A 27,644-nucleotide genomic window follows, 5' to 3' on the forward strand; every position below is an offset into this window, starting at 1 on the left:
AGCTAGGATCACAGGCGTGAGCCACCAGTGCCTGGCTTAAACGGCTATAACTCCATTTTTTAAAAGGCATTATGCTCTTGATTTAAACTCTGCTCTAGTTTTTGCCCAGTGTAATGGTCTTTTCCAACAGAATGTGAGCAGAGTCATGAGCAGGCATATGCTCCCTCTGCTTCCACTCAGCAGCCCGGGCCCTCCCTCGGTCAGCTGACTCAAGAAGATTCTAGAGAGCTTGAAGGAGGTGAACCCACAAGAAGCAAGGTTCCTTAGTCATTAAATATTGAGTTGCTGAAATTATAAGGCTATTTTAGCATCAGTTAGCCAATGCCTAACTAATACAGAATGATGTTACCTAAAGAACTAGAGAATGAGAATGATGTTACCTAAAGAACTAGAGAATGACAGGAGTTTGGGATAGCAGATAAATGACATTAAAAGATGATGACAAAGATCCAACTGAACGAGACTCACAAACTTGTGTTCGTACCAACCTTCACAGTTGTGTAATCAATTCAATTTCATTATGCTACATTTTGCGTTTTTATATCTGGTAGTTTAAAAGAACAAAACACACTTTTTTCAAGAAAGAGTATTTTTTATCTTCAAGTAGTTGTGCAAAAAGGCTTCAATTCAATGTGCCAATTTATGAGTACATCTTTTTTATGCTTTCTTTTTCTTTTTCTTGTGAAAATACTGTACAGAGGGGTTACATCTTGATCGGTGTCACCACTTCTATCTTCCTCCCACCCCATCTATCTCAACCCTACCTGTCCCCTAAGTTACCTGACAATGAAATAGCATGCTAAACCCCAACATATAAACTAAAGAAAGATGTGGATAAAGTTAAGACTAGAGGGACTCACAGCCACACGGCTCCTCCACCACCTGCCTGTATCGAGTACAGAACTCTCAGGTCCAAAGTTTACTTTCAAATCTCATGACTGCAATATCACAAACTCCTAGTTGCTAATAGTGTTTCCGTTATCAACAGTTACAAACTGACTTCAGAATGTTCTTTTGGTTTGTATTTTATATTAACTGCTTACACATCTCATGTATTATACATAGCTTTTGAAAATTATGAATTTATATCTTGGGAAATACCTCTTGCGAACCACAGCTCAGGTTTTCCTATTTGTGTTGTCTGTTTTTTCCCCAATGTGTTTTTAATCATCCTTTTTTAATTGAATTACTGTTACTGATTCAGTAAGTAGTGCCCCTATGGGCTGAGCACTGAGGAAAACCAATGGAACACTACCAATATGGTTGCTATTCCCAGGACAGTTAGGTTTCCCAGTGAGTGTGACACTTTTAAACTTCCACAACTAGTTTCCAACATCATTACACTACAACAACACATGACCTGGCTGCCTCCTCAAATTCACTAAGGATTTTTGCAGTGACCCAGTATGCATTGATTCTGCCCAGTAGTTCTTCAGGAACATGTACTGTTGTATGCTGAGTTGTCAGAATCTGTTTCCATCCCTGCATTCCAGGTGTGTGTCTCAAATTCATTCAAACTGTGATAATTTGATTAACTAGGTTTTCTAGTATACTATATTCCTTTTGTTTTGGCTTGGTTTTATACATTTGTTGTTGGTTTTGGATGCAACTTCCTTTCATCCAAGCCTACTTTTTAAATCTCTGTAATAAAATTCATTTTTATCTCACTAGGGAGAAAAAGATATTCCATTTTCTAAAATTTTTGTTCTTATATGAGCTATTTTTTCTCATGTAACTTTAGTCCATTTTATGGTTGAACATGTTTTAAAGAGGTATTATTTTGTTCAGTTTTTTTTTCCTACTGAAAAATGTAATTTATCCCCAAATTAGATGGACTACTCATTCTGAGGCTGCCCAGAATGCTCAAGACTGACATAAAGGCAAGTCTTCTGCAGCCTGTTCAATGGGGAAAGCTAACAGGCTTGATATGATGAACAAAAAAAGAATAAAAGCCCCAACTGCCCACCTGGCTCCAAGGTGTTAACACATTCTCTTACAAAGATGGGAGCAAGTTAGTTCATATGTGCCTTGCCACAGTTATCCATTTAGCTTTGTTACAGAATGAGATTTAGCAATGCTAAGACAGGATATGAGGGAAGGGAAAAAGGAGGAAAGGAAGGAGAGAAAGGGGGAAGGAAAAGAAGAAAGAAAAGAGAGAGGAAGGGAGGGAAGAAGCATCAATAGCAAGAATGAAGGTTTGAGGAGGACTGCCTTTTCATACAAATGCTTGTAGAAATTTCTACCAGTATTAGAAAAAATGTTTTTGATACCAGAATGTCAGATAAAAATTTTCATTGCTATATACTTAGAAATAAGACAAATTATGAGCACAAGTTTTTTTTTGTGACTTTTGTAGTATTATAAATGACCTATCATAAGAAAAATGCTAACTTCACAAAGCAATTTTCAGCTAGAATGCTTAATGCCTTTTCACTGGAAATACTAAATAAAACTATATTTTGCCTTTTAACCATCTGTTTGAATAGATAACACAGTCATTTAATCAAAGTTTTAATCTTACCCTGAAAAGTCAGCAGAATACTGTCCATAATCAAAGATATAGACTCTAGTAATTTGGCACACGGTGAGATATCCTAAAGCAAACACAAAACAGCATCTGAAAAGCAAATGAAAACTGGGTTAGTGAAACTAAGAGATTCATTTGGTAAGTCATTCATTTTCAAGTTATTTAATAACTAAATGATATGGCTTAGTAATTAAATATTCCTTGATTTACTCTACAAATAACTTGATTTAATAAATACCACCTCATTTACTTAATTATTGCCTTTATTCAATTTTTAAAAAAGACATCCATACATCAAATTGCACATTTTTAAGTCCTGATTACATGCATAACAATGTGATTTTTGGTACCTGGGTTTTTTTTTTTTTTTTGGTATCAATTCTTGCTTACCAGAAAACCAAATTTACCATGAAAATACCTGGCTCAGCTATATGCTAACAATCCCGTAGCTTTGATATGAGCAATCCTTTGAAAACGTATTTTGAACTTTGAAAAGCAGGCTGTCATGCATTCCCTTGTGACACACACTTGCATCAGGTAGTACTTACACATCACAGACGTATTTTAGTGTCTTCCAGAAACAATGTTTGAAATAGTATAAATAATAATGAAAACATAATATGGAAAAAATAATTTATATTTCAGTAAGACAATAGGAACCTAGAAACATACTATAAGATTTGGAACATTATATGAGATAAAAGCTGCAGTGCAAACTACTGGGTAGAGGTAGCTGGCTGGGGAAAGGATAATCCCTAGGGAGAGGTAGATCCCTGGGGAGAGGTATATCTCTGGGGAGAGGTTGATTGCTGGAAAAGTGGATTGCTGGGGACAGGTGCATTACTGAGGACAGGTGATTACTGGCGAGGTAGATTACTGGGGAGAGGGGGATTACTGGGGAGGTGGATTGCTGGGGACAGGTGGATTACTGGGGAGAGGTTCATTACTGGGGAGAGGTGCATTACTGGCCAACTTGGGTAGAAAGGAAGGTAGTTGTAGTATACCTTGATCTATGCTACAATGATTTTAAATGAATAGAAGATAAAATATAAAATCATACCAAATAGAACTATATTAAAATGTTCTCAAATTGGAGGACTTTCTATACATAAAACATCAAGGGGAAAACAATATATTTGTTTAAACTAAAATCGTAAGCTTGTCATGTAGGCAGCTCAGGTGGTTTTATGAAAACGTTCTTAAAAACTTTGAACAAAGGGTAAGGGAGGAAACCTTCCTGATTCAAATGGTAAACCAAGTGAATATTTAAACAGTATACATGTGCAGATGTATTCAGAAAATGTAGGCAAACCAGAAGGAATCATTTCTAAATATCATGGGGAAGTCTGTATTTCCTAAGATGTTCACAACAGTATTCCCATGGTATAGGCTCTTCTGCACACTGACCTACTTCCCAAACAAGAAGAGCCTACTTCTACACACCCTTTGAATCCAGGCTGGCCTTCTAACTGTGCCAGTCATCAGGTTATTCCAAAGCAACAATTTGTTAATGTTAGGGGTGGCCTGGAAGTTGCTACTTCTTGCTTTCTGGAAGCTGATTGTCATGAAAGAAGTGTGACCTGAGACCACTGTATGGGGAAACTCTGAAGAACAAAGAGATTGTGTGTAGAGAGACAAAGACAGAGACAGTGCTGTGTGGGTAGTGCATACCAAGAAGCATCAGTCCTTCCATATGTTAGTGAAGAAACTGACATCTAAAGACCCACCAGAACCCTTTCTGAGCTCCTGAGCCACAAAATCATAAGCAAGATAACAACGCAGTATATCAGCCACTGTATTCTGATGTTGTGACATAACAGAACCCAAGCTGGTAACTCTATGTGAGGTGCTACTGTAACAAGCATTTTGGGTGCCAAAAACAGACTGCAGATTCAGGCACCATTTAACAGCAAACATACATAAGACCCCCAAGTAAGGGCTGGGAAGGTAGCTCAGTGGTAGAGTGCATGCCTTGCATGCATGAGGCCCTGGGTTCAATTCCTCAGCACCACATAAAAAGCGGGAAGTGGCGCTGTGGCTCAAATAATAGAGCACTAGCCTTGAGCTGAAGAGCTGAGGGACAGCGCCCAGGCCCAGAGTTCAGGCCCCACAACTGGCAAAAAAAAAAAAAAAAAGACCCCCAAGTAAAACTGCATGGCTGAGCCCAGGATACACACAGACCCTGACAATCAACTATTCTCTCAGGAAATCTGAGTATTAGGTCTGCCCAGGAAAAATGATCCCTTCCCTGTTTTCTGTTCATGTACATAGACCCCTTCCTGCTTTGTTCTCTCTGTGCAAAACTCCACATGGCCCTCCCTAGAAGTCCCCACCCAGCCCCTGTAATAGCCAGGTAACTGGGCTCTGGTCCCTGTGGGTCAGGGGGAGGTCCCCCAGGCTGGGAGCTCACTTCCTCATCTGCTCCGGTCACAACTCCTTCTCTCCCCTATATATTCTCTCCCTCTGCCATTAGTTCCTACTGAGTAAGGCCCTGTGGTTTGGCCCTCCCAATAAAATCTTTTCTGCCCGAACCCTGTGGTGATCTCCTTTTGTCAGCCCTTACATTGAGGTGATTTTCTTTGCTGCAACAGACTGGAATAATTCCTAATAAAAGTGAAGCACACTGAAACTGTTATTTATTTTAAAATAAGATATCCAAATCATTTTTAAATCAAGTTAAATAAAATCAAATTGCGCTGTCCCTGAGCTCTTCAGCTCAAGGTGAGCACTCTGGTTTTCGAATGGTTTATTGGAGATAAGAGTCTCACAGATCTCAGCCTCCTGAGTAGCTAGGATAACAGGGGTGAGCCACCGGCAACCGGCAGAAAAAGGATACTTAACATTAAACAATGCCTTCTCAGCCTTCAGGAATCAGTAAAGTAAGCAGATAAAAAGTGTTGAATGGAAAAGAGGTTTGCAACTAGAAACTCAAATAACATTAAAACCCACTCTCTTAAAGTTGATCCCTAACACTAGCATCATATGCCCAATCAAAATCCAACAATACTGTTGGTGGAGTCTAAGTACACAATTTTTTAACACCTAGAAAGTGAAATAAATATGATGAAGAAGACTTTCTCCATTCTGACAGATAGAAAACTATGTCAGGGGGACTTCAAAAATAGATCAAAAGATTAACCATATAGGAGGCAGTTCAAAATGGGAGGTTTATTATAACACTGACATATTATGTCAGTGAGAAGATGAATGAGGTTAAATGAGGTTAAAATCAGCTCTCACTTCAGACATAATTTTCCAGGTAACATCAGACATACATGTAAAAAATATCTAGTATTTAGTCAGTTTGGCACCAGTAGCTCACACTTGTAATCCTAGCTGCTAACTCAAGAGGCTGAGATTTGAGGATCACAGTTTGAAGCCAACCTGGGAAAGAAAGTTCATGAGATTCTTATCTCCAATTAAGCCCCCAAAAGCTGGAAGTAGAGCTCTGGTTCAAGTGGTAGAGTGCTACACTTACACAAAAGAAGCTCAAGGACAGCATCCAGGCCCCGAGTTCAAGCCCCAGAACCAGCAAGAAAAAAAAAAATCTAGTCAGATATCAAAAATGATACCATGAAGAATACAAGGAGAAACGATCTCCTCAAAATCCTGGAGTTGAGATAACCTCATAAGCACAAAAAAGTTACAAGTGCCTTCAAGATGAAGTCTGACAAATACTTATGACATAAACAGATACTTCAATATGACAAATGACAAAACAAAAACTTATATCAGAATTTACTACATATACTAAAAAAGAAAAATAATCCCAAACAGAAAATTACCCAATCAATAAGAATTATTGAATTCAAGTGAATTATGAATTCAAGTGGAAAGCAGATGAGAAAAATCAATGAACAAATTATGGAAAAAATTGTAACAGCCAATTCATTTAGAAAAATGAGATCTGGGCAAGGAATAACCAAGAGTGATAGGAGAAAGCAGATCAGAACGACAATATTTGTGTGTATACAACAGAAAAAGTTTAAAAGTAGACGATACCCATACTAGCCAGGGAACACAGATTGTCTCAAACATGGTGGGTAAAGCTGAAATTTTCAAAAGACTATATTGAGTGGGTGATTTTGCAATACACATTGGAATTTGCACATACTCTTTGAACTGCCCATTTTACTTTCTTTCATTTACTACTAATATGAAAAAGCCGTGGAATATAAAGACTAGTCTGGTTATGATAGAAATACTATACAATATTGTGTTGCTGAACTACAAAGCATTTCTTCCCAACTTTTTCCCAATTCATTCATGGCCTTCAGTTAGTATAGTAGCTTTCAAATGTACCACACTACAGAGAAAACACATCAAGATACAGACATAGGCAATGACTTTCTGAAGAACTACAACTACTCAGAATAGTAGCAAGAACTGACAAACAGGATTACATCAAATTTAAAAAGCTGCTGCACAGCAAAGGTAAAATTACTAGAATGAAGGGACAGCTTACAGAATGGGGGAAAAAAACCATAGCCAGCTATACATAGAACTGAGGACTGATATCCAAAACCTATAGTAAAACACTCAAAAGAGAATAAATAATCCAATCAGTAAGTGAACACATGAATAGAACAGACGTTTCTCAAAAGAAGTACAAATGGCCAATGAATTCATGAAACAAATGTTCAATATCTTTAACATCACAAAAGTGTAAATAAAAATTATAGTGTGGTATCATCCCAGTTGGAATGGTTATAGTAAGTGCTGGGAAAGATGGGTAAAGAAATGAGTATGTAACAAATGTACATGGAATCTAACTCCTTGTACAATGTTGGTAGGAATGGAAATTAGTCCACCCACTATGGAAATCAGTACAATGGTTCTTGAATGAACTATAAATAAAACTAATATGTGAATCCAGCTATACCACTCCTAGGTATGTATTAAAAATATAATTTGTCCTTCAATAGATATTTAAATTTTTAGTGGAGCACTGTTCACAACTGCCAAGTTATAAAATCAGCTAAGTGACCACCAACAGATGAGTAGATAAAGAAAATGTGATTTACAATAAACAGTGGAGTTTTACTTAGCTATAATGAATTAAATTATGTCACTTTCAGGAAAATGAAATTGAAGCTCACCATGTTAAGTAAAAAAAGCCAGACTCAGATAAATATCACACTTTTTTTTCTCATAGTTGGTATCTAGATTTTTTAAAAAGACAATACTAGGGGACTCTGTCTCTAATCCTAGCTACTATGGAGGCTTAGGTCTGATGATCACAGATCAAAGCCAGCCCAGGCATACAAATCCTCAACACTTGGCTCTAAGTAACTAGCAAAAATAGTCTGAAGGTATGGTTCATGTGGTAGAGCACTAGCCATTAGCTAAAAAAAAAAAATCTAGTAAAAGTGATGTGCATACACAAACACATTAGAAAAGGACTATTTGGGAAGAAAGGATTGGTGGAATGAGGGGTGATCAAAGTACATTATAGGCACATTTGAACATAAACAATGAAACAAATCCATTACAGTAAAGAAAAATATCAATATAAAAACATTAATATTAAAGAAAAATCCATTGTAAAAAACAATAAATCTTGTCATGGTAGAAGTCCTTACATGATTGAAATTGACAAACTAAAAATCTGACCATTTAACCAAGATTCTGAACGAGAGCCTGTAGACCAAATCTCACCCACTGTCTATTTTTGTCAATAAATTCTTCCTTGTCTAAATGATGCCCATTTGTGTGTGTGTAGTCTATGGATGCTTTTGCCTTACAGCTGCAGTAACAGTGAGGCCCTGGAGGCAGAAAATACATTCTATTGGCTCTGTATAGAAAAAGTTCCCTGACCTTAATTTAGAACTAAAGTGATGATAAAAACAGTAATAACGCACACGAAACTTTAAAGTGACACAACTGTAGCCATTATATTATAAATAGCAACAAGAAAACCAACAATCATTTCATTAACATAAACAAAAATATCAACCAGCTTTCATATTGAAACTGCATTAATTCCCCAATGACATTACTGAGTCAGACAGTACCTAAGCACTTGTAGTTGATTTCATCACATCACAGTTGAGATGCAACCAAAGTAGCTACAAAAATTTGGCAAAAGTCAAAAATTTTGTTGAAATCAACTGTGTACATGGAATTTACAATAGAGAAGTACATATTTTATTCATTTTAAAGTTAGGTACTACAAATCTACTAAGTTTACAAGTTTTATAATAAACATATATACCACTGACTCTCAGTTTTCTTGGGGGATTGATTACAGAATCCCCAGATACTCAAATCCATGTGTTCAAGTCCCTTATAGAAACTAGCACAGTATTTGTACATAACCCACTCATTCTCCTGTATACTGTAAATCAGTTCCACATTGCTTTTAATAACCTAACAATGCAAATGTTATGCAAATAATCATTATACTATATTACTTAGGGAACAATGACAAAGAAAGACAACATTTGTTCAGTACAGATGTAATGATTTTCAAGTACTTCCTATTCAGTTGGCTGGATCTACAGGTATTGAACTCACTGATAAGGAAGGCTGGCTGCTTATTTACATGGACATTTTCCCCAGAAAGTAGTTCGTTGTTAAACATTTACTGCCAAGCTGAAAAACCTCTATGGGTTCCTAAAATGTGGCTGAACCAAAATATTCTGTAACTAGGAAATATACCCCAGATTTTCAAGACTAAGTATGAAAACAAAACAAAAAATACACTTTTTAAGTGATATTTTAGTTATACTACATAAATTATTAAAAATAACAATTGTTGGACTAGAAATGTGGCTCAAGTGGTAGAGCACCAGCTATGAGCAACAAATCCAAGTTCAAGCCCTTGTACCAACATATGCATGTGCACGCTTATATATTCACAAAAAAAAAACACAAACAGAAATAAAAGAACAAGTGGTGAAATTACATCTGTCACATATTACTATTGCATGATGCTAGCTTTTCCTGAACAAAAGCAGTGAGTAGGGTGTGGAGCAAGACAGTGTGGCTTTCCACACTTCTGTCATGCTTTCATTTGGTCTTGCACATGGGTCTGATGGTTGCTGCAGTCATCATCCCCACATACGATGTAAGAAACAGGCTGAGGATGGCATAGCAGACAAGGAACATGTGTGTGTGTGTGTGTGTGTGTGTGTGTGTGTGTGTGTGTGTGTGTGTGTACGTGCGCGCGTGCATGAGCGTGTGTGTTGCTGGTGGTGTTGTTCTTACTGGGGACTGAGCTGCAGGACCTTACTACTTGAGCCAGGCTACAAACCATGTTGTTTTTTGTTGTTGTGAGTTTTCTTTTACTAACCTTGCCAGACTGTTCTTGAACTCATGATCCTTCTGCCTCTACTTCTTAAACAGCTAGGATTCCAGCTATTCACCATCATGCCTGGCAGGAACCTGCTTCTTTACTGACATTGTTGAACTCTAACACTAGCTCTGGACAACTGTAACACCAGAAAAAGTTGCAGGTGGTAAGTTTCTTTTCTATCGCCAACCAAAAGCCCTAGGTCTATAGGGAGGCATGTGAGGGAAAGCCTGTGATTTTTACATCAATAGAGTTTTTTATTTTGAAAATTTTAGATTTTTACATATGGTGAATTTTACATCACTAGTGCAAGTAGACATGAGACAAATATTTGTACAACACAATACTATGTTCAGTGCTAAGGTCAATGTGTAAGTCTCATTGAATGCCCTCAAATACAATAATGTACATGCAAATAAAACCCAGACAGACCTGAACTAGACTTGACTAACTGCCCTATCACTCTGTGTGCTCTCTCACACAGCAGGCAGCTGCCCGTGGACGCTCATTAGTGTGACGCCAGCGAGGAGCTGCCAGCCTCCTTGTACCTGACTGGCTTATGAGTCACATGACAGAACTGGGGAATAAAGCACAACACAGAGTGCTTGGGAAGCTTAGTGTGCTGCTGCCATGGGTGTAAGGGCCACAACCATGTGTAGCTCCAGAACAGAACATTTTTTTCTTATTCATTAAAAAACAAACGTTGAATCACTGCCTCCTTTCCAAAAGTGAAACTATATTGCAAATATCTATTCATTTAGGTATCAGAGTAGAAATTGCTCAGGGACTACTGGAATTAATGAACTAGAGAAGCTGACAAAACTGAAAAAATTATTCTCAAACAAGGAAAACATCCTTGAAAGGTTCAAAATTGTGTTAAGAAATAAAAAGCAAAACCTAACAAATGAATACTTGTTCTAATGTGCTGTACTCAAACTGTTAGTTTTCTGAAATTCTCAAGCTTAGATGTAAGTAACAACTCCATCATGTAACATGTGTGATCTTTAGAAAGTTACTCCCACCAGGTGCTGGTGGCTCACTCCTGTAATCCTAGCTACTCAGGAGGTGACAATCTGAGGGCTGAGATTCGAAGTCAGCCCAGGCAAGTCTATGAGACTCTTATCTCCAATTAATGACGTAAAACTTGGAAGTAGAGCTGTGGCTTAAAATAATAGAGTGTTAGCCTTGAGCAAAAAAACCCTCAGAAACAGCACCTAGGTTCTGAGTTCAAGCCCCATGACTGAAAAAAAAAAAAGTTAGCTGGGCACAAGTGGCTCACACCTATAATCCTAGCTACTCAGGAGGCTGAGATCTGAGTATCGCAGTTCAAAGCCAGCCTGGGCAGGAAAGTCTGTGAGACTCTTATTTCCATTTAACCATGGGAAAACCCAAAGTGGTGTTATGTCTCAAGCGGTAGAGCACTAGCCTTAAGCTGAAGAGATGAGGGACAGCGCCCAGGCCCAGAGTTCAAGCCCCACAACCAACCAAAAAAAAAAAAAAAAAAAAAAAAGAAGTTACTCTCCATCTAAAGTCAGGTACACTTGCACAAAAGGTCTGAATATCTGAATACTAACTTAACTTTCTCCTTAATTGCCCCTTTCATCTATGCTTTCCAAGATTTTTGCTTATGTACTTTTGTTTCAAGTGTCTTTGTATATTCTTTGAAAGGGAAAATAGAGGAATTATATTATCTGATTTTAAGATTAAGGGTGGTAATGTCGTAAGATCAGAAAAATAGAAGCTTCTGCCTCACACTTCTGGGGGTTTCTACCTATGATCAACAGGCCTCACTGCTTCTGGCGTGTGGAGGAAAGCATCGGGACATAGTGGAAAACATATCTAGTAACTTGGAGGGGAGAAGGAGGGCTGGGTCCCCACGGCCCCTTTCACTAGGCCTCCACCTCCCAACACTGCTACTTAGGGAACCACGTCTTTAATACATGGCCTTTGGGACACATTTCAGATGCAAACCATAATAGCACCATGTATCTGTTCCTTTATTTCTGGGCTCTTTAGTTTAAAGAGGGACGACTTGGGAAGTATGCTAATATATACATATATAAATATATAATTATGGGAATATCACAGTGAAACTCATTGTTTTATGCAATTAGTATATGAAAGAAAAATCTACAAAACAAAACCTGTGTGGTACATCAACTGGTATTCCTACCCTGCAAGAGAGAACATTAAAGTTCTGAAGAAACTATCATGATTTGTGGTGTGCCTAAGATACACATATATTTACAATGTATGTGTGTGATTTTATACCTATATTACTACTACTATTATTATTATCATTATTATTATGTGATACTGAAGTTTAAGCTCAGGGCCTCAAACTCGCTTGGTTTAGAGCTCCATCACTTAAACCACACCTCTAGCCCAGTTTTTTTTTTTTGTTTTGTTTTGTTTTTTGGAGATGGAGTTTCACAGATTTTTCTTCCTAGGCTGGCTTTGGACTGTAATCTTGCAGATAGATATTAACCTCCTGAGTAGCCAGAATTATAGTGTGAACCACTAGCACCTGGTTCAACTGAAATACTTTTATCCTATGCTTTTACAATTCTTCTTGTATATATTTATACAAGAAAAGGAAACATATCCACAAAAAAGACTCCTACAAGAATGCTGAAGAAGGTACGGCACAGGGTTCCACATGGCTAGACCTGTGTCCAGGGATATGAGGAAAATTAAAATGTCTTCAAACTTAAAAAAAAATGTTCTAGAAGTTTTATTCCTAAATGCCAAAACTGAAATAAACTAAATGTTCATTAATAGGATACATAAATTGTAGTATATTCACACAACAGTAGACTGTCCAACAACACAAGGAACAAATTTGATAAATACAATATGGATGCATTTTAAAAATACAATGCTAAAGGCACGGGGAGACTGGATACTCTATGATACAGTTGTATGAAATTCCAAACAGACAGAACTGTGACAGAAGAGAGCTGCTGGCTGCAGAGGACAGGTAGGTCAGCCACAAAGGTACACAAAGGGTCTTTCTGGCATCAGAAAAATGTCCTATTATCTAGATGTGGGCAGCAATTACATCGTTTTACATTTTTTTAACTCATGGGCTAGGTAACTTTATTTTGTTTTAGGTCAGCTATACTTAAGTAAAGATAACTAAAAAACAATCAACTATTTCGTATTTTTTAAATTTTACAGAATCCCTTTGCAGATTCTTTATTTGGGGATTCTGTAATTCCATTCACTTCTGGGAGGATTTTAACAGTCCTATGATTTTAAACACCTGATCATTAATGATAGCTCTCAGATCTGTCTTTCTAGCTTGGACATGTTTCCTAAACCAGTCATTTTACATTTCACCTTGGCATCTCAAACTTGCCAATGAGCAAAACAATAACTTGAACCTACCAAAACTTTTCCCCTCTCTCCTCGTAGTTTCTTCTACCTTAAACTGCTGTGCCTGAAATACTAACATCATTTTAAATCTATCTTAATGATCATCCAATCTCCACACCCAATTTCCAAATTAATCTTCATCTCTCATATCACATGCTACTCATACCAATATTCAAATCTATGTACCAAAAAATTCCCTAAATTGAGTAATCCCCCTGGAAGCAAATCCCCACTAGGAGCACTGTAGCAGGGACCTCCCTTTTACCCTGGTCTGCTGTTCACTACATACACACGTTACTCAAACTTGCTACCCACCACACACTCAGTGAAATCCAAGTTTAAGAATGCCCTAGAATAAATCTTTTCTTTTATCTTTATAGATAATTGGTATACATTTATGTAGACTTCAATTTTTATAACAATTAATAAATTCAGATTTACTAGAGAAACTCAGTACTCTGAGAAGCTTTACAACACACACAGCACCCCACCCGTCACTCAAGCAGACCATTGAAATTTCAGCAGTTTTCAGGAAGTACTGAAAAGCCATCTCAAGTTGTTTATGATTTCCAATCTGTGCTAGATTTGCTTCATTCTATTTTTAAGATAACTTTGGTTTCGTTTTATTGCTTCTTTTTTTATTTTTTTACTGTCAAGGTGATGTACGGAGGGGTTACAGTTACATAAGTAAGATCGTGAGTACATTTCTTTTTTTTTTTTGGGGGGGGGGGTTGGTTGTGGGGCTTGAACTCTGGGCTTGGGCTCTGTCCCTGCGCTCTTCAGCTCAAGGCAAGTGCTCTACTGCTTGAGCCACAGCACCACTTCTGGCTTTCTAGTGGTTTATTGGAGATAAGAGTCTCACGGACTTTCCTGCCCGGGCTGGTTTTGAACCATGAGCCTCAGATCTCAGCCTCCTGAGTAGCTAGGATTACAGGCATGAGCCACCAGTGCCAGGCTAGTGAGTACATTTCTTGTTGTACTTGTTACCCCTCCTTCATGCTTCTTGCTGAACTATCCTGGGTCTCATCTGTTTCCTCCCTTTTCGTCCTTCTGTCTCTTTAGAACTGCTCAGTGGACACAGTAAACAGAAAAGAAAAGTTAAAATTGCTAGTGCCTTATAAAAACTTTAAGAGAAGGTTAAGTTTTATTCAACTTATTATGGTGAAACCTTACTCCTAACCTCTTGGCACACAAGCTTTATTGTAGTTAGCTAATTTTATACTCGGTAGTCTAATCTCTAAGTAAGTAACTCCAAATCTACATCTTAAGGGCAGTCCTCTCAAAATCCAGTCTAAAATTTCTATGCAGTTACACATTTCTATTTCTAGAAAATATTTAAAACTAAGTAAGTAAAACTATAGTTCATCCAATCTAGTTAGTCCTACTATATCTGTCTGTTTTGAGAAAAGGTCTTGCTCAAGCTGGTCTCAAACTTCATGGATCCACTGATTTTTTTTTTTTTGGGGTGGTCCGGTCATCAGGCCTGAACTCTGGGCCTGGGCACTGTCCCTCAGCTCTTCAGCTCAAGGCTAGCACTCTACCACTTGAGCCACAGCGCCACTTCCAGCTTTTTTCTTTTTGTTTATGTGGTGCTGAGGAATCGAACCCAGGGACTCAGGCATACAAGGCAAGTGCTCTACCACTGAGCCACCTTCCCAGCCCGATCCACTGATTGTCTAAGTTCAATCTTCCTTGTAAGCTTGGATACAGGCACATGCTACCACATGCTAGCTCCTTCCTCCCTCCCTCCATCTCTCCATTCTTTCCTTTCCTTCTTCTATTTCTTTTCCTTTTTTCTTTTCTTGTTTGTACCAAGGCTTCGTTTCAGGGAATTATACTCTCACTTGACTGGCTTGCTCACAGTCCTGCCACACTTCCAGTCCAGTATTTTGCTAGTTACTTGGAGTTGTAGTCTAGTAGATCTTTCTCCTGGTCTTGTGTTCAAACTGCAATTCTATGGGTCCTAGTAGCTAGGATTACAGGTATTAGCCATTTCTCCTGGGCTGAGTTCAAACTGCAATTCTATAGGTCTCAGTCTCCTGAGTAGCTAGGGTTGCAAGCATAAGCCAATAGCAATAACCATAAATACAGAATAGCAATAAATATAAGCTTCAAACTATGTAAATCAAAAAGCAGTAAATATTGTGGCAGTGGCAGTAAGGGGCAGAAAGGTATTATGGGAATATACTGGATTTAACCCCAAAAGTGGCACTGGATTGAAAAGTACTCAATAAATAAGTAACAGAATCTTTAAAACAGAATAATTATGCGACATATATGACAATAATTTGCTAAAATGGTAAATATGTACTATGCAAAATGTTTTACTCTAAAAATATGAACCATGTTACTAAAAATGTAATTAGTAGACATAAAAAGAATTTATTGACGTAGGAATGAATGAAATAAAAGAAACAAATTGAACATTCTGTTTCTGAGTATATCTCGAAATAGAATCTTTAGTAAAACCATCAAAGACTAAAAAGATGATTGCTTAAAATTATTTATTTCTTATTAAAAGCATTTGTGATTAATGAAGTTTGCCAGGTTCACTAATGATTCTGTGCAATATATCTGAGGGATTATTCTTTGATACTGTCTGAATGTGTCCTAAGCCTGCCTGCATGCATGCCGCTATTCGGAATCACCACCCCTAAAAAAGCTATCCTCTTCTGTATTTTTATGACAATCTCATATGCACAATTTTTACAATTCAAAGAGCACAACTTGGCACATCATGAAAACATGGTCAGCACCCACAAGTGGCCCATTCCCAAGTAGATCCATAAGACTGTCTCTATTAATAACCAACAAAAAAGCTATGCTGGAGGCATGGCTCAGGTGGCAGAGAGTGCAGAAACAAGTGCAGGAAGATGGGACAGATTACCACAGGATCCTGTGTTTCCCACAGATTTGGTGAAAAACAGCAAGACACAATACAGGAAGAGGCTGCTGGGATTAAAAGCCTGAGTCTGGAATGCCCCTGTGTAGGGAAAGCTCAGGAGAGGAAAATTCCTAGAACAAAGTGACAGTAGATGGGGTGATGGTTGCACATCTACTGTAGCTCCATGAGCACTACCTGCAGCCCTTTTTACCTCCCAGATGGACACACAGACACACAATTTGTTCACAAACCATCTGTTCTTTGTATCTGCACAATAAAGAATAGCATGATGAACTGTGACCTATCTTTACCACTATAGGAGAAAATTTTTATTAAAGCATTTTTAAAATTACCTGCCTCTCTGCAGAACCTTCTTATATGATCATGTAAGCCAAGAGATAGACACATTAAACTTAGGTCTACCTGAAACAAATATAGTCCTATGGTAAAGACATATGAAGAAGCTGTACTTCAAGTCAGAAGTAATATATTTTTAGTAAGGAATACTTAAATTACTAAAAACTGAATGGAAAAGAACAGGAAAGCCTTTGCCTGCCATGGATTTTACCTCTAATAAGACACAAATAACTCGACTATAATTGAGAGTATGAGTACAAACCTAGGATTCATATTGAACCTTAGGCTCAGGAGGATACAAACTGGCTATTTTTAGAGAATGTGACAAAAATACTCTAACACAAGGTGGATAAACTCCAGCCCTAATACTAGCCATGGCCTTCTTCTTTTTAGTTTCTCCTCAATGTCACTGGGTCATAATTATACCCACTCCTCTGGGATCTGCCTTCTCTGTTCAATGCCAGAGCTGAAATCAAGCTCCAAACACTTACTACCTAGTTCTTTGTACAAAATGCATCAGCTATTGCATTAATATAGAGCATGATAGTTACTAGTCTTTATGCCTCATTCGTTTTAAATACTAGGTTCAAACTTAACCTACTAAATAAACTTGTATATATATATTTTTTTTTAGCAGAAAGGATTTTGGTTGCTTGGAGGAAGAAGGGAAGCAGTGTGGAAAAGAAACCTTTAATCAGATCCCTTAGGCTTTGTTAAACAAAGAAAGTATAGTATACATTTTAAATAACAGCTTTTTATTCTGAAGTACTGGAGATAGAAAAAATAAGAAACTAAAGGAAAAATTTCTATTACCTAAAAATCACTAGTTACCTTCTCAGGAAAAAAACTACAAACTTCCTCTTCTGCGCGTGTGCGCGCGTGTGTGTGTGTGTGTGTGTGTGTGTGTTGTGTGTGTGCGCTCGCTCACGCACAGTGAAGTATCACAGACACTGATGTTTTGGTCAAAACCAGAGTGCATGCAAAAATGGTCCCATGATATAGAGCTGAAAAACTCCTATATTCTTGAGACACTGCAGCCATAATAATGTCTAGTATGAGACTTCCTCGGTATTTGTGGTGCTTGCAGTGGTGCTTGTGTAAACAACCCTGCTGAGCTGCTAGTCACAGAAAGTCTAGCAACAGAATTATGTGTAGTACACAGTCCTACATAATGATAGTAAGGGATGAAGTTACCAACTTATACATGTTCAACACTATGCAGTTCAGCACTTCAAAGTGTACTCCTTCTTCTGTACACAAAAGCCTCTAAGCCTGCCAGTGACACTGGCAGTAGCACCATAGCTCTCCTGTTTTCAGTGCCACATCAAGTGACTGGCCTGTGAAGTACACGCTGCTTACAGAAACAATGCATTGCTCAGGAAGTATCCCAGCCATTAAAATACAGTCAGCATTCAGGAGGCTGAGTTATTAAATAGACTGAGTCTTTCACTATGAAGCACATATAGTCAGCTCCCTTCATCCAATGAAGATACAAAGACTACTAGTGCATGCCTAAAACCCTAGAAAGTAATATATATACACACATCATATTCTATATACATAAAATATTTTTCTATACATAAAAACACAACGCTTTTCTGTCTTAATTTTTTCAAGTTGAGGTATAATAGAAAAGCTAGTATAATTTTTCTCTCCTCCTCACACTTCCATAAAGATTTGTTCTCATCATATATCTTGGCAACCTCAGCACACAATTATTTTTCTTTCCTTATTAAGTAAAACCATTTTTACCTTTTCCTTAAAGTACACTATGGTTTCTCTTTGACATATCCAAACTGCCAGCATCATTCATTCTTATACTCTGGGCCATTACTTCAATTTGAGCTCAAGCCCCGCAATGCCACAACAGCCACTCTCTGACAACCAGAGCAGCCCTTAGGTGAGTGTCATGGGTAGCAAGGTGTAGACACTCTGGAGAAAGCCAATTCCACCATAGTGTGGAGACAGCATGGAACCAGACTGCACCATAGGATTCAGAATGGAGCACGAGTTCAGACAAGCAATGATTTTCGGAATTTGCCATTCAATATTTTTTAGATCAGAGCAAGTAACTAAGACCTCTAAAGGTGAAACTACAGATATAGGGGGACTGCTGCCTTAATTCTTTGGTTTTTTTTTGTGTGTGGGGGACTAGTCCTAGGCCTTGAACTCAGGGCATGAGTGCTGTCCCTGAGCTCTTTTGCTCAAGACTGTCATTCTACTATTTGAGCCACAGCTCCACTCCCAGCTTTTTGCTGGCTAACTGGAGATAAAGAGTCTCACAGCGGATGTGAGGGTGATCTGGCTGCGACATCTGTCACCCACTGATGGCCAGGGTTGATTGGGCTGATCTGGCTGGTGAGGCAGGTGTCCCCTTCTTCCCTCACCGCTCCATGTACATCCCTCCCGAAGCTGCGCGGTCGGCTCAGTCCAAGAGGACGACCATCCCCCATAGAGGAGGACCGGTGTTCGGTCAAGGGTATAAGAGTAGCTGCGCTCCCCTGCTAGAACCTCCAAACAAGCTCTCAAGAGTCTCACAGGTTGGCTTTGAACAGTCCTCAGATTTCAGCCTTCTGAATAGGATTACAGGATTACACCAGCACCTGGCCTCTGAATGTATTTATAATAGCTGTTTTCATATTTTTAGTAAATCCAATGTCCACGCAATCTAAAAAGTTTAATGGACAATAGACAGCTTTTTCTCAACCTATTTCTCACATATTTACACACATATATATGTGTATGTGCATATACACCTCTATCTCCATCTTTATCTATATCTATAGCTGACTATGTTGGATTATCTAGTGTAGGTATTCTGTATTCTGACTCTGTGCTGGGTTTTGTTTCTTAACTTGAAGGTAATCTGCTGCATATCACACCCAGAGTACATGGCAGCTGAGGTCTGCTCAGTGCTTTGAAGTCTTTTACTTTTGAGCCTTCCTCTGGAGGTTGCCCTATGTCTGCAAGTAAAGAGCTGTGTTTGAATACTTCAAGCCAGTAAGGGGCCTGCCTCCGGGCAGGATCTGCATGGTAGGCGCTCATCCAGAGTTCCAGCCTTTTCAAGTCAGCTCAGCTCTTACTCTCCCCCACTGGAGCCTCTCAGACTCCTGCAGTCACAAGTGTTGTGTGGAGATGGCAGTCTTAAGGCTCTCTCTGTGAAACATAGGAACCAAGGCTCAGCCAGTGTACATTTTCTGCCATCTACTCCAAGTCCAGCCAATCACCTCTGACAATGAAGACACCACATGCATGGCCTGACCTGCCCCAAAATGGTTTGGATGAGTTGATCCAGCTTTAGAGATATTTTCTGGAAAATAAAATGTAACAACTATTCTAACCAGTATCTTAAAAAAAAGAAAAAAAAACCTGTCAAGTAGAACTGTTTTTATAGCATAGCATGGATATACCACTTCTGGGGGAGATAAGCCAAGTCCCACCAAAGATCCTGCAGGTCAGAAACTTACACAAGGGGTATGAAGACTGCCAGATGCCAGTAGGGAGAGGAAACCAAGGTCTACAGGTGGAAACCCATCTCTGAGTTTGCTACACTAGTAGAAAAAACTCAAGCCCACTTACTTTGCCACTGTAAGACTGCCCAGCCATCTTCACTTGCTTTGCAGTTGTAAGAATGTCCAGCCATCTCCAGAGATTCAGAGGCTCTTTGGTTCCCAGTCACTCTAGAGTGCTGCTGTCTTCTGAAGGGTAACTAAAGTCTCTCCAGGATCACACGATACTTTGTTTTTATTCAGGAAGCATAGTATGATGCTTTGGTATGCTTATACATTTGGTTTATAATCACATCAAAATTATTGCTAACTATAGCAATATTTATCACCTCATATATTTATTATCTCTTTGTGGTAAGAACATTTCCAAATCTTCTTTTCCCACTCTTTTGAAATACTCAACATACCCCTATTGAGCAACAGAACACCAGAATTTACTTCTCCTGTGTAACTTGTACAATCTCTCCCCCCCCCCCATCCTCAGCTTTTGCTACCCACTCTTCTATTCTCTGTGTCTGAGATGAGCTTCCCACAAATTGTAGGATACTTCAATCTTTCTTATAAATGAATAGTATTGCATTGCTTATATATCCCACACTTTCTGTAACCACTCATCTGTTGATTAACATGTTGATTTCACATCTGGCTATCATGAATAGTGCTGCAGTAATCTAACATATATTGGATAGAGGTGTGTGTGTGTGTGTGTGTGTGTGTGTGTGTGTGTGTGTGTGTGTGTGTGTGTGTGTGTGTGTGTGTGTGTGTGTGTGTGTGTGTGTGTGTGTGTGTAGTAATCTAACATATATTGGATAGAGGTGTGTGTGTGTGTGTGTGTGTGTGTGTGTGTGTGTGTGTGTGTGTGTGTGTGTGTGTGTACATTTGCATGCTATGACTGAAGCTTAAATTCAAGGACTTGCACTCTCACTTGGCTTTTTTGCTTAAGGCTGGAACTCTACCACTTGAGCCATACTTGTTACTTTCAGCTTTTTTTCTGTATAATCTGAGGTAAGAGTCTTATGGTCTTTTCTTTTTTTTTTTCTTTTTGGATCCGGTCATGGGGCCTGAACTCTGGGCCTGGGCGCTGTCCCTCAGCTCTTCAGCTCAAGGTTAGCGCTCTACCACTTGAGCCACAGCGCCACTTCCGGCTTTTTTCTTTTTGCTTATGTGGTGCTGAGGAATGGAACCCAGGGTCTCATGCATGCAAGGCAAGCACTTTACCACTGAGCCACCTTCCCAGACCCTCTTATGGTCTTTTCTGTCTGGAATGGTTTCAGACCTCAGCCTGCTAAGTAGCTATGATTACAGAAATGAGCAACCAGAGGCTGGCTGATAGTTGACAGATTGATGTTTATTTCCTTTGGATATATACTTAGTAATGGGACTCTGGGTCATATGACAGTTCTATTTTTATTTTTTTAAGATCCTCAAAAGCAAAAACAGACAATGGGATTTCATGAAAGTGAAAAAAAAAACCTCCTGCATAAGAAAATAATCAACAGAGTGAAAAATCCACCTTCTGAATGGGAAAATATATCTACAAAACTGCTGATGAACAGGTATCAGTATTTTTCCCTGAATAGATGGACTGATTCTGGTATTTACTGACACACTTGAATCTTTCCTGGAGATCTGCATATCATCTTACAGTCCCTTAACAAAAACTGCTATCCCTAGGAAGTCAAAGGCTTGCTGGGTTATTCTGACCAGGTGTTTCCTTATAAGAACAAAGGGATTTTAGGACTTACACAAGTAATAAAAGCCAAAAAGGATTTTGTTCTTTTACAAACCCCTAACCATTAGAAAAAAGAAAGGAGCTTAGCTATATTCACTATACAAGACACAATATGACACTAACACTTGAAGTCAATAGATTCTTTTCTCAAGCCCCTTTGTCTCCAGATGAAGAAATGAAACAAGCTACCTAGCTGTTGTTCAGTGCTTTGCTTTGTTTTTGAAATGGAACATTTCTTCATTCCCACACCTAGATGAGTAATGTAATAAAGTCATTGAATTGTTTACAAAGAAATTTTTCAAAGTTGATTCCAGTTCACAAATAAAATTAGCTGTTGGCCTTAAATAAGATTATTTGTCCTTCAGATGATAAAACAGTAATATACAATAATAATATATCATAGTTTACATCAAGACTCAAGACCTTTGGCTATCATCTAAAAATATCATTTGAATAGCAGCCTCTAGTATCTCAACATACAGGTACAAAAGTTAAAGCTTTTAGCATCACCAAAAACTACACTTGCCTGCCAGGCGCTAGTGGCTCACACCTGTAATCCTAGCTACTCAGGAGACAGATTTGAGGAGTTTGAAGCTACCTCGGGTAAGAACATCTGTGAGACTCCTAGCTCCAATTAACCACCAGAAAACTGCAAGTGTGCTATAGCTCAAGTGTTAAGAGCAAAAGAGCTCAAGGACAGAACCCAGGCCTTGAGTTCAAGCCCCAGAACTGACAAGAACAAAAGCTATATTCAACTGAGCACGAGGCCCTCATGCCTGAAATTCTTAGCTACTAGGGAGGCTGAGATTTAGAGGATCAAAGTTTGAGGCTACCCTAGGCAGAAAAGTACAAAATGACCAACCAAAGATAGGGCTGGGGCATGGCTCAAGTGGTAGAGTACCAGTCCTACAAGCAAGGCAAGTAAGCAAGACATTGAGTTAAACCTCAGTATTGCCAAAACAAACTACATCCAACTGGGATGTGTCTGAAGTTGTAGAGTATACACCTAACATTCATGAGGTCCTGGGTAATTTGAGATGAGGATCAGGAAGAAGACCACATTACATCTGACAATTACCACAAGAGACATTTATCCACAAAGACACATTACAGGCTATTTGCATTGCTACTTCTCTGGGGGAAAAATACTTCCTTTATCAAAAAAAGAAAAAGAAATGTACGCACACCTGACATATAACTGTAACTCTTTGTATATCACCTCTATAATAACAACAAAAAATTAAAATAAAAACATTAAATCCTAAAGGCAAGGGCAACCAGAAAGACTGCATGAGTTTCAGTCCTTTGCAGCCCACATTTTATTTGGTTCATATTGCAAATGATCGAGGAGGTGGGAGGAAGAAAAAGACACCACATGCTGAGCTAGGGAGAGCCTCTCAGAAACCAGAGCACGGAAGAATTATGTACTAGGAAAATGATGAGCATGGGAGTAGAGTCCTTCTTCCCCTGGGCTTCAAACATGTATTTTAATCATTTACCACTGTAATAAGGACGAGGTCCTAGGGAGGTAACATGGTACAGGACTCATGCAAGCCCAGGAGGCAGACTCTGCTACACAGGTGGCACACCACTCTGCCTCACACATATTTTTCCATTTTAACAACAGTGAAATTAAGAACGCCATACAACTGATGGTGTTTGATCATTTTTCGTGATACAGCTAAAAAAAAATCAAGGTTATCTTGTATTTAATGAGATAGTGTCTTCTTTCATTTTCACTAGCATCCTAGGAGGTATTACTACCACTCCCAACTAACAAATTGGGAAACTGAGGCTAGAAAAGAAGCTAGGCAATAGGAACGCAGTGATCAACCTAATGATGTAAGGCTGAGAAGGTAGTGTGGAAATAGGAGCCAGCTGACCCTGAGAGCAAGTGCAGATCGTTCAGCATAGAATGGGAACATACCCAGCTTTGTAAGCAGCAAAGATCCACTCCACTGGGAAGGGAGAAAGGACTTCAAACAGGGTCACAGATGGACAGGGCTAGGAAAGACAGCATGAACTCACGTGGGGGCACAAAGAAACCAAGTGTAAAACAGTAGCAATGTGTATGCAACTACAAATGGCTCATTATGACCACAAGGCTGAGGAGCCATGCTAGAAACAGAGTGGAAAGGCAGGCTGGGGCCCTCAACAGAAGCCAGACCAGAGTTTAAAGCCCGAGAGAGGCAAGATCACACAGACACCAAAAAGAACACCTGGGCAGCAGGGCACAGGACAAAACAGAGGTCAGAGTACCAGCTTGTAATGTGAGGGCCAGTGCAAAACAATGAACAAATGAGCCGCAGAGAAATAATGCACCTAAGGTATCAGGAGAGAAACTACAGCAGCAAAAGACCAACCCTCTTACCAAAGGGTTACTATATCCTAGGTACTATATTAAATGCTGTACAAATGTTGAGTCAACCTTAGGAAGGTGAAGCACAGACAGTTCTTAGTCGTTAAATTTCCCCACTATGTCACTTTATCTCTTTCCATAAATACTCTCTATGTAAATATTGTTAGCTGGACATAGTGGAGACTGCCTGTAATTACAGCATTTAGGAGGCAGAGACATGCACATCACAGGTTTCAGGATAGCCTGGAATACCCAGAGAGACCATGTCTCAAAAAATAAAACAAAAAGGACTGTTTATTAAGTTAATAATAACAAAAGTCACTATTTTTCCCAGAAGTTAATTTATCTAAAAGTGTTTTAAAGTAATATTTTTAGTCAACTAACATTAAAGTACTACATAAGTGTGGGTAGCTCATGCCTGTAATCCTAGCTACTCAGGAAACAAAGATCTGAGGATGGCAGTTCAAAGCCAACATGGGCAGGAAAGTCCATGATACTCTTATCTCCAAAAAACTACTCACAAAAGTTGAAGTGGCACTGTGGCTCAAGTGGTAGAGAGCTAGCACTGAGCAAAAGGAGCTCAGGGAACAGGGCCCAGGCTGTATGGTACTTATTCAATGACACACTCGTGTAATTTTAACAGTTCATGCTTAAAAATAATATGGTACAATGGTTAAAAAAAAAAAAGAATGAGCTCAGGTGAAATCAGATCCACCTAGTTCAAACCCTAGAGCCTCTACTCTAGGGAAATGAATGTATTAGTGAAATGAATGTATCAGCCCCATCCTGTGGGCTGTGGCTTAGGCAGAGTGACAGTCACTGGGCTTAGCTCAATGACTGGTACAAAGTAACTACTGAAACATGAGTTATTAAGAGAATACAGTAATATCAAAAGTCACTTTAAGAGTTCAGAATTATAGTTTTCTACTGAAATCCAGCAATCCCATATCACTTTGGAATATGGTCCATAAAGAAAAAAAAATCTTGTCTACTTTCCCTCCTGCTACTTTTTAATCACTCATGAAGTCACAGAACTCCCTAGAGAAATTAATATCTTCCCCATGGAGTTTCTGCTGAGCAACTAACTACTACTCATCAGCTTCACAGGACAATTCCTCAAATGGCTTGCAGCTTCTGATGACCAGGCAGCAATTCCAAAACTATGTTTCACTCCTAGTAGAGGCAATGTATTTGCTTTTCAATCTAGGAAGCCACGGTGTAGGAGGCAGGTTAGAACCGGCAAAAAATATGAAAGTGGATCCTGGTACTATCTCCCCTTCCAGATATGGTAGAATGAGACTTAGGTCACATCAGCTAAAGCTGCCTCTTCGTTCTCTAATTCCATTCCACTTTGCCTTCACCTCTTTTCTGCTGCTCTATGGTGAGCTCAGGAAGCAGAAAGTAAGAAGAAAGGCAGAGAGCACTCCCACAAAACCACACAAACAGCCCCAGACAGCGTGGGATCTAGGAACATTGCCTGAATGAACAAACTGCCTGGAAATCTCTTTACTACCAGGACTAAAATCCAGCCAAAAACAAACAAACAAACAACCACCACCAGATTTTCAAAACAAGGTTCAAAAGTAAAAGCCACAAATATTCACCTAGTAGCATGCAAGAGAGCCGACAATCCCACTTACTGAACTCACTGGATGAAAGGTGAGTCAACTATTCTGCCAAGAATTCAGATTCTGAACCAAAGTAAGCTCAGTTCATGGAGCTAAAGTCTACAGGTTCAATATTTATAGGCTCTGACATAACATCACCAAGAACAGTGATCCTTGAAAGCATCTCATAGAGTTTAAATACCTCTCCTTGGTGTCCAAATCCTTTATACCAATAAAAGTTTCCCTTGACTCCCACCACATAATGTATATAAGCTACTCAGCTTAGAGACTGAAATAATACAACCAAGCCCCACAAGGTCAAAGTCCCAAAGCTATATGAATTCAATTCATATGTGTCTCATTCCAAATCAGGGTAAGGCTACCTGATGGAGGTCACAGGTTGAATATGGTATTTTCTTGGGTTCTACTCTGCCATCAATTTTATAATCAATAAACAGACTTCTGAGGAAAATATCTCATTAATACTTGCCAGTGTTTTAAAATAATGGCATTTTTGCATAATGTTTCAAACTGCTTCATCCTACCAGTCAGTGGCTGACACACAGCTGGATTTCCTCTTAGTCAGCTGCCCCTCCTTCTCAGCCCTCAGTGATCACACTGTGGTGGCAGTCTGGCTTAAGCTCCATGAGGTGACAGAGTCAGTCTCTTTCAGTCATCACAGAATCCCAGCATCACTGCTAGCTGCTGTCTGGATGACCATGCTAACATGCCCAGCTCACTGTTTCTGAGGGCAGGGATGGCTGGCATCACCATTACTGCTGAGATCTGAACCTGTGGCGCACAATGAGGCTGGTCCAAATTAGGGGAGATGGGTGCTGAACTACATGACGGGAGGTTTAATATCCTCTTACAAAATACACCATGCACAATGTGGCAACACAAGAGACATGTGCAATTTTACTGTGAACTCTTACAGAGTTATGTTCTTTTCTTGAGGTCATGAATTGTTCTTTGAAAACCTCCAGTTATAAAGAAAATATTTCAGCTTAACGTCTCAAGGCTAGTGGGCTTTCCCATTCTTTGTTTTAACCATTCCACATTTCTATTTATATGAATAATAGCAGTTCTCTTGTACTATTTTAAAAATGTGAGATTATTTATTCCCACAGAAAAGTTAAAAAACAAAAAAATGAAATACAAGAAGGCTGTTTGGTTCCCACACCCATGCACAAAGGAATTATTTAGCACATTAGAATACCAAAACCCAGACTCATGGTGCCCTTTCTCTGGGGAAAATGCTGTTCTAAAGCTAACCGGTGTGCCTGAAGCATATGCTTCTTCCCTCCCTCTTCTTCAATAAGGTGGAAAGGGGTACCCCATGATCCTATCTTCATTCCTGAGAACAGAGACGGAGGGGCAGGGGACCCCATCCTCATCCTTGAGAGCAGAGACAGAGGGGCAGGGACCCCGTCCTCATCCTTGAGAGCAGAGGCAGAGGGGCAGGGGACCCCTCCTCATATCTGAGAACAGAGGCAGAGGGGCAGGGGGACCCCATCCTAATGCCTGAGAACAAAGACAGAGGGGCAGGGGACCCCGTGCTCATCCCTGAGAACAGAGGCAGAGGGGCAGGGGGACCCCATTCTAATGTCTGAGAACAGAGGCAGAGGGGCAGGGGGACCCCATCCTCATGTCTGAGAACAGAGGCAGAGGGGCAGGGGGACCCCATCCTAATGCCTGAGAACAGAGGCAGAGGGGCAGGGGACCCCATCCTAATTTCTGAGAACAGAGGCAGAGGGGCAGGGGACCTCATCCTAATGTCTGAGATCAGAGACAGAGGGGCAGGGGGACCCCATCCTCATGTCTGAGAACAGAGGCAGAGGGGCAGGGGAACCCCATCCTAATGTCTGAGAACAGAGGCAGAGGGGCAGGGGACCCCATCCTAATGCCTGAGAACAGAGGCAGAGGGGCAGGGGAACACCATCCTCATCCCTGAGAACAGAGGCAGAGGGGCAGGGGACCCCATCCTATTTTCTGAG

At 39.5% G+C, this 27,644-nt stretch overlaps 1 protein-coding gene across 1 annotated transcript in view; it reads right to left on the minus strand.

Moving 5' to 3' along the window:
- Positions 1 to 27,644, minus strand: part of LOC138811391 (lysophospholipid acyltransferase 2) — a 118,556-nt gene that overhangs the window by 41,638 nt on the left and 49,274 nt on the right. Inside the window, exon 4 of the mRNA XM_069999122.1 lies at positions 2,522 to 2,617. Coding sequence (XP_069855223.1) covers positions 2,522 to 2,617 — 96 coding nt within the window. The remainder of the gene's footprint in view (positions 1 to 2,521; positions 2,618 to 27,644) is intronic.

This window comes from Dipodomys merriami, unplaced genomic scaffold (genome assembly GCF_024711535.1).
Source record: "Dipodomys merriami isolate MVZ:Mamm:240054 unplaced genomic scaffold, mDipMer1.0.p SCAF_524, whole genome shotgun sequence".
Classification (NCBI taxonomy): Eukaryota; Metazoa; Chordata; class Mammalia; order Rodentia; family Heteromyidae; genus Dipodomys; species Dipodomys merriami.